This window comes from Planococcus citri, chromosome 2 (assembly GCF_950023065.1).
Source record: "Planococcus citri chromosome 2, ihPlaCitr1.1, whole genome shotgun sequence".
NCBI classification, from domain to species: domain Eukaryota; kingdom Metazoa; phylum Arthropoda; class Insecta; order Hemiptera; family Pseudococcidae; genus Planococcus; species Planococcus citri.
Genome location: NC_088678.1, coordinates 74,453,286 through 74,462,340, shown reverse-complemented (window position 1 = coordinate 74,462,340; position 9,055 = coordinate 74,453,286). Strand labels below are relative to the sequence as shown.

The window sequence follows — 9,055 nt, the reverse complement described above, 5'->3', positions numbered from 1 at the left end:
GGGCTAAAATCCACCGTGCGAAGACGCACCAGGTGGATCGGGGGTGATTCCACATATGTTGTTTAGGTTTGTTAGCAATTTTGTTTGGGTTTGCCCCCATAAAGTGCTTTACCGACTGTACTACAGTAGTTATGTTTATCCTTATTTATTTAATAACTTTCCATGTGATTTTTCTGTGATAAGTATCAAATTTACTTATACAATCTTACATGCTTATTAGTTTCGTCGATTTCTTTTCGTTTTTATAGGCAACCTATTTTGGGAACCACTGTTTATGAAAACCCGTTTTACCCTTCGCGGCATTCTTTGTTGCGCTTGGGATGCATTTTTTTAATGCATTTGCGCTTGCGATGTGTAAATCAATTTGCGCTTGGGATGTGTTTTTTGTTAGATCATTAGCGCTTGCGATCTACGCCCAAACCAGGATACTACAATTTTTCCTGTAGTCTTTTAAGGTCCCTCCACAACTTTCCCTACCAATCTCCCCATATATGCGGTCTGTGGTAAAATGTGTGGAACTGTAGTTTATTGCAAAATAATAATATGTTGAATAACGTTATTAGGTATAGATACAATCTACATCGACACTGTATAGTTGGTCTTATTTGAGTGGGCAATTTTGTTTTTTAATAAGGGAGGGGGGTGGGTAACAAGTTTCTCTTGCCACCTCAACATGCCACAAGACTTAATGAGGGGGTGGTATAACCTAACCTAACCCAACCTAACCTAACCTTACCCAGGATTAGAAATCTTTCACCAGCAATTTTTTCTTCAAAATTTTTCTTCCATTCTTCATCCCTGTATGGTCCACATGGTCTGTATAATGTGAAACAGCAACTTCATCACTTCAATGGTAACAAGTGTTTTTGGAATTCCTCCTGCAAACATAGCAAAAAATATGGATAAAAAAGAAATGTGAAAAAATTCATCAGCTCCTTAAATAGGTATAAATTCTTACACCCTCAGTATTAAAAATTATAGTTTAGTGTAAATAGGTAAGCTGAAAAATACTACAAGACGTTGAAAAAAAAACTAAATAAAAGAAAGAAAAAAGAAATGAGAAAAAGAAAAAACCAAATAAGATGAAAAAAGCGATACAGAAAAATGAATTAAACACCGAGAGTTAAGCAAACTATAAGTATAATATAGAGATGGGCGGCGATGGTGATTTTTCCTCCACAGTCCACAACCTGAACCACAACGACGACGTCCTTGAATATTTGTATTCTTCGAATCTACATTGAAAACAATAAATCGCGTATCCGTGGATAGATCTACGGTGTTGATCATCTCGTGGTCTTTTTAGTCGCGCGGACATACGATGAATTATAGGCGGCGTGTACGTATATCACTCCAGAAAGAATTCTTCTTGGAAACTGGTGTGCTGCAGTGGCAACGGCAGCGACTTCATCCGTTTGACAGGAATTATTGCTCGGGGTTGGATAAGTTATGTGCGCATTGCCAACGCTAGGAGGAGTCACGCTGACGCTGGTCACGCCCATGGAAAACCGTGACGTCATCGGCCGGTCCCACTTCAAAGGGTTCGGATATGTTCGGATCATTTCGGCGCGACGTCTCGCTGTCGTAGCAAGTTCTCTCCTTTATCCTACGTCGCCCGATAGTCTACCTTCGTATCCGTTACACGTTACATGAGTATTATCGCTGTTCCGCGTATACAAATCCGCGCTCTTTTTTTATATTTTATTTTAATTTTTTCTTTTTTAGTTTTTAAAAAATAGTTTTCGTTTTTATTTATTTACCTGCGATATTTTCGTTCGTATTTTTGTTATTGTTGTAAAACCCTTATTCGCGACTTTTTTATAATACCGTTTTTATTCGAGTTGTTTTTATTATTTTTAAAGAGTATCCAGATTCGATGTTGTAAGACGACGACGACGACGACGACGACGAAGAAAAACGTGATTTTTTATCAGCATCCTTTATTTTACGCGATTTTTTTTCTGTTCTCATCGATGGTTATGTTTTTTGAGAAAACAAAGCTCGACCGGCGTTAATTCACATTTTATAATGAGTAAATTATTACAAGTTTCAAATAGTGCGATGATGTATCGGCGTAGCCAGCCGGTGCTCATTTGTGTATGATTTTACAACCCGTGTATATTACAAAGAGTGATATTAATTGATAAATTTTATAAGTGAAGGTGTCATCATTTCGTCTTTCAAAACGGAACGTACTCGTAGTATGACACGGAGGAAACAGAATTGTCCCAAAAGGATGAAATGTAAGTTGCATATTTTATTTTATCTATATTTTATTTTTTTTTTTTTCGCGGTAAAGATAAGGCAGCCTTATCGCTGCGTTCGTTGCCGTTGCACGCAGTGATATCTATCTTCGTTGCAGTTTGTCGTGTTTCCATGCTCATTTGGCCGGATAGGAATTTTTAACGTTGTCTCGCTCGCTTTTCCAACCTGACGGGACACGTTTGTGCGGATACGCTCGTATTTGCGCTCATATATGCGTTCCTAACTCGTGTGAGTTGGATTTTTTTTTATGAATGAGCGAGTGATGTGGTACGTTATAAATGTATTGAGTCATGGATATAATTCGGAGTTGAATAAACTGCTTATGCTTAGTTGATTACTAACGTAAGCTCATCAGTTTATTATTAATGGAGAGAAGGAGGGGGGAGGCAAAGCAGACAACATTTTTGATGCATCGAAATTTATTAAAATTATATAGAGATGTTTTCTGAATAACAGATTACCTAAATTATTAATCGAGCTAAACATTTTTATTTACATAGCTCTTTCCCCCTATCGATGAAAATATTCAACTCAAATATCTTGCAGCTAAAAATAAATCACTTATTGAATCGAATCATCGACACATGCTGTTTGATAAATGAATAGGAAATGGAAGTGACACTGATAAGAATTGACGATTGATGGAAACAACAAGAAAAATGTCAAGTGTCGTTCGTCAAGTCAAGATGTCAACTTTTACGAGTACCTATATTAGCTAACGAGTTGAATTGCATTCCTAAGATTTAAAAAAAATATATATTTTTCTCATATCGAAAGGAAATGAAAAATAATTTACATGACTAACCTTATATTGCGATAGATTCTTCGTGTTAATTTTTCAAAACGAAATTTTGTTGCAGGCAATTTGTTTTGAGGCATTTTGTGGGACTGTGTCCAAAATTAATATATCTAATTATTATTACGGTATTAATAGAAAATATCATTTTGAATCCTGTTATAAATTTTTATTTGTGACCTTATGCACTCATGCACGATCAACTTGAAATATTTTAATGACTCATTAAAACGTAAAATATTTATTATTGCGATCTTGGCTCTGTGCAATTTTGTATTCACCTGGCACACGCGGTCGTCGTTGAATGTTGAATTCGATGTATGTACATATTTCTCGTCGACTCGTTTTGTTTTCGATATAGATAGGCAAAGACGAGGGGGGAAATTCGTTCCTAAATATTAAAACTATCTACCAATTTGATAAACTTTGCCAAATTAAGAGAAAATTATTGGGTGTCAATTTTTTGACAGGGTATGAAAAATGAAGCCGTAATATTTCAACATGGTTATCGTAGGAATTGAAAAGTCGTGAAGAAATCACTAAATGAGCTTAAAATTTGTTACTTTATTTATTTTTTTTTAAAATCAAAAGTATTAAATTGTTAAAAATATTGTTTGAAACATTTTGTTCGCCAAAAATATACGTACAAATCCAATTTTGGAACTGATATGTAATTTTCGAGTATTCATTATTAACTCATTATACATATTCAGTCACAAAACAAACTCAAAATTTGCTCCTAAAAATTAAAAAAAAAAAAAAAATGTTGACCAAAACCCTTTAAAAAATGTATGTATACTTACGTATTTAGGTACGAAGCTAATTCTGAATTTGATAACTTTAAAATTGTCATTTATGTATAGCCTACTATTTTTCTTCTAAAAATTAAAAAAAAAAATCAAGGAAATTCATAAATATTTTTTGAAAAATCAAACCTCTAAAATCTAAATAATGAACTGATAATTTTCAAATTTTCATTATACTTGCCCCAATTGATGAAACAAACTATAGAAATTTTAATTTAGTCTCGAAAATTTAAAATTTTTTTAAAAATCGAAAAAGTTGGCTGAAGAAAATGTTTGAAAAATGAACTCTTAAAAATATTATATTCCTGTCAGCATACGAGTACAACACTATAATTTTGGAACTGAAAACCTCAAAATTTACTCCATAAAATTGAAAAAAAAATCAAAAAGTTGATAAAAAATGTCAGAAAAATTAAGCTTTTAAAAAAATATACTTACATTATTAAAAATTACTAATTTGAGAACTGATTTTCAGATTTTTATTAAGATACTCAAAGTGACAAAACAAACTCAAAATCAACTCAAAAAAAAATCAAAAAAATTTGTTGAAAAAATGTTTGAAAAATAACCCCTGAAATATGTATATTTAAATTTACATGCAAAGCTAATTTTGGAACTGAAAAGCTCAAAATTTACCCCAGAGAATTTTTTAAAAATCAAAAAAATTCGTTAAAAATTGTTTGAAAAATGAAGCCTCTAAACGAATCCAATTTGGGAACAGAACAAATAATTTTATAATTATCATTTCGGTAAATCCAAATTTTGAAAAATTTGTTAAAATAAACAGAATAGACATTTTTTTATTATATTGGTTCCTACTTACATATTTGATGAAAAAATATTGAAAAAATAGCACTTAGGGTCTTATGCTGTCATAAAAAATTGAGGATTTTATTTATCTAATTTTTTTTTCACATTCCCATTTTTAAAAAAATATATTTTTTGAAGTTGAATCAAAATTTTATTCGTCAAGAGTACCTAAATTAGTGATTGTGAATTTTTTCAGATGAAAAATCCTCCCTCACATAATACAAACTCAAGTTTCTTGATTTTTGCAAAAAAAAAATCCAAAAGTTTTTTTTAATGGAATTTGAATTGTGAATAATTCTGAAAACGTGTCTCATTTATTTACAATACTTTTTGATCACTTATCGGATTACTATTCAAAATTTTTTTCTTTTAAAATGATGATGAGGACTCAAAACTTGAGAAAACATCTAAAATATTTGAAATTCAATTTTTTATTCAGTTTGAATGGCTTTTGGTTGAATTTTTCCTCAGATTTTTCAACCAAGTAGAAATGCAATTTTTTCTAATTTTCGAATCCCAGCTCCCAAGTTTTATTTATTCGTACACCATCTTTTTTTTTGGGGGGGGGGGGGGGTGTTTGTAATTACTTGATTATTACACCCGTCGTATGAGATTTAAATCGAGTTGGTATTTCAAAAGGCTTAATGAGGTGAATTATTTTTATTTATTTATTTATTTATTTATTTACTTTTTAATTTATGTGATATCATACCAATCTCACCTCTGAGCATAAAAATGTCGACAGATTCATACATAGTTACATTTATTTTAGAAAATTGGAGGTGAGTGATGAAATTTCATGTCCAGAGTTACAACTCAATTATCTTTCAAAATGGAGATTCAAACTTTTCAAGTTTTTTAAAAATTTTAGGTAAAATTTTATAAATTTTTAATCATAAAAATATCAATTTGGTGAAAATATTTCAAAAATTCATAACCCTGCTAAAAAAACATTAATCTAACAAATCAAATTTGAACCCCTCTTTTCACGTGTCTAATAATCTTGAAATTGAATAATACATTCTTTAAAAAAAATTGTTGGAAAATACTCATCACCATTGATGAGTTTTTACCTTCGTCACTTTTTTAAACGTAAGAAAATCGTTTTCTTGAAGTCAATTTTTTATTTTCCAAGTTTTTTTTTTTTTAAATATGTACATAAGTAGAAAAAATACAATACATTTTTGATAGGTACATTTATCTTACAGTGATGTAAGTTTTCATCCCTATTTTTTCTTTTTAGGATTATCCCTATGGCATTTTCCAGTTCAAGTATCTACCTATTTTTTAAGCAGCCTTTAAAAGGAGGTAATGGGTGAAAAATTGTTCATAAATGTTCAAATATTTATTTTTTTAAATTACTGATCTGAAATATCATCTTTTTTTTTAAATTTCAAATGAATATTTTCAAAGGAGTTGAGCTCTCTACAAAAAAAAGGAAGTTCAGATCCATGATCTGATTTTTTTCTCTGCAATTTTTTATGTCACTTCAAAACTTTTTTTTTCATTACTTACTCAAATCTTTGTCCCATTTTTTTTTTTTTTTTTTTTTTTTAAATCGAGAAGAATTTTTTAAAAGCTCATCACAACACGTTACTGAGAGAAAAATGAATTCTTTACATTTTGGTTCTAAAATGCTTCGTTTTCGAACTTTCTCCCTCATTTGAAATTAGAATTGCATGTTATTTTTATTTTTCAGTAAAAAATGTGTAGAGAATCAGTGATGAAAAACTGAAAACTGAAACTGAAAAAAGCAAAACTGATTTTCGGTAGTTCATTTTTTCCAACAAATTTCCAAAATATTTCGAATTTGAAGGGAAAAAAGTGGAATTAAAATTGAAACTGAAATGCAAAATTTTTGCCATTACTGGTGAGAATTGATGGGTAAATGTATAAAATTATGTTTTAGCTATTTTAATGAGTTTTTCTACCAAAAAGACGTTGCCTACTCCTCCTCCTTCCAATATCACCACAAATTCAAACTGGCTAAAATTTAATTTCATATAAAACATGTTAATTCATTTGATCTTTTTTGGTTCCATGCTTGAAATAAAAATCTATAAGTAGGTTTAGGTACTTACTACAATTTGGGAGTATTATACTTACAGCTCGAAAATGAATAGTTTGAGGGCAAAATTGCATGAAATGTAAGTTGTAGTAAATTCAATTTCCTGTTGAAGTTTCATCTGATTTTTACAAAAAGCTTTGCTGAGCTTTAATTGAAGATTTTTTTTTGTTCAAACACGCTGAATATATCTGAAAGGATAGGTCTTTCTTCCAGAATGACCAATTTTAGAAAATAATAAACGATACCTACTTCCATAATAACAAAAAAAAATGAAATTTAATTTTTTTTTCAAAATGTATCAATTAATTTACATTGTGGCGTACATGTTTGACTATGAAATCAGTAATTATTCGGTGCAAAAGACAGTAGTCGAACCCATATGGTGCCATCACCACTCCACCCAGCCTATTTAAATCCTCGAAATTATCCAGGATAACTAGAAACATCTCAGATTTTACTTTCACTTTAGTTACAGGGTGGTAAGAATACTTAACATTGTGAAGTCATCTTGAAAAATTGACCCTTTTGAAAAGACCATCGAAACTGGAGACAATCAAGGTAATACCTAAACCTATTAGGTATATTTCTTAAGGACAAAAAAAAAATAAAAGAATAGAAACACCAAACGAATAAATAAATGAATGAATGAACCATCGTCGTCGTCGTCGTCGAAAAAAAAACACACACACAAAAACCTGTTCATCCTTTGTACGTACAATGTTCATCCCAAGCCAAAAACCGAAGATGAAAAATTCAAAACTCACCCCGCCGATTGTTTTTTTTTTCGCTGGCACATGACACTGACATCTCTAAGAGGAGAATTCAATCAATCAACATTTTACTGTGCAGTCTTCTCTCGTTCCATTTGTCCGCAATTCTTCAAGCCAAGCTACCCATCCACATAGCTATTATTCCAACACAATAGAGACTAGAGAGGAAAAAATTCATGTCACTTGTAAGACAGCACGCGTCTTTCTAATAGTATAGATCTTCTAGGTATGTGTAGGTACAACATGTACTATACTATACAATGTACACAAGTACATAGACCTATAGTAAAAAACACACTGCACATAAGAAAAAAATATATTTACCTGTGTGAAGGAATATAAGGAGGAAAGGATATACGCTCGTCATTTGTCAAAAAAGTAAAAGCGAAAAAAAGCAGCCTGCGAAGAAGAGGAAAAAGCACGCTATGTAACTAACTGTATAGAGCAGTGAGCAGAAAAAAGGGTAAAATGCTCGCGAAAGGAAACCACAGCGGAGAAAAATTTACCCTATAGTGTAGAATGCTGTATGCTATATGGGCTTGGGCATTTTGGCCTTTACAAAACTCTCTACTCTCTACTGATGTGCTGATGTTGTGTATTGGTATTGTAAATGCTGATGCTGGTGTATGTGGGAAGTTGTTTTTCTCTCTCTTTCTATCTCTCGTCTACTATATGGATATCGTCATCGTTCGTCGTATGGCACTGGCTGCTGTGTGTGGCTGGTGTGTTTGTGTAGTATATACACTGGTATACGTTCTATTTTCCGCGCCATGCTACCTAATTTCCTGTAGCCGTCTGTTGCAAAAAGGATTCCTCTTCATTCAACAGGTCGAATAGTATTTCACCAAGTCTGCTCAACTTTTTCGACCTCGTGAAAAACTGATGATAAATTATTATTTATATTATACTTACTCTTTACTTATACGAATGAATCAAATATTACTGCAGTAGGTCTAGGTACCTACACCTTATAATATGTATGTATGTAGGTACATTTTGTGTGCCACTAAACCATATATAATCACCATATTATCCGTAGGTAGTACCGATTAATATCCTATTTTGGTCCATAGCACATACACAGTCCATATGGTAAATAAATTCACTATACAAGATACTGGATTTATATAGACAAGATATGTATTATATTTTTAATCGAAGAAATCAGCACAACATCTAAAAACTGACTCACAGCAACGAAAGCGGAATATCACATACATCTTTGATGGAGTCAAGAGTGACTTTTTTAGGCGATAATTATGCTAAACAGTGGAATTATCTTCATAGGTATATTATAAGTATACTCGCGTGATTCCAATTTTATATATAGTGGGTGAACGAGTCTGTAAAAATATTAAAATTGTGAAATATTCGATAAAAATTCACCTCACATCGTTGTTGGCTTGGCACGTGGGTGAGTGATGTTTTTTTCACTTTGATTTGATGAGATAAGAGAGTAAAGAAATATGTATAAGAATTTAAGACGAGGTTTTGGTGTAATTTTTGCGACGACGATGAAGATGTGTGGTGTTTTAATTGA

The 9,055-nt window shown here is 31.7% G+C and overlaps 1 protein-coding gene across 1 annotated transcript in view; it reads left to right on the top strand.

The window, feature by feature from the left end:
- Window positions 1-1,461: 1,461 nt before the first annotated feature.
- tio (tiptop) overlaps window positions 1,462-9,055 on the top strand; it is a 189,290-nt gene continuing 181,696 nt past the window's right edge. The window contains exon 1 of the mRNA XM_065353066.1: window positions 1,462-2,243. Coding sequence (XP_065209138.1) covers window positions 2,204-2,243 — 40 coding nt within the window. The 5' untranslated portion in view covers window positions 1,462-2,203. The remainder of the gene's footprint in view (window positions 2,244-9,055) is intronic.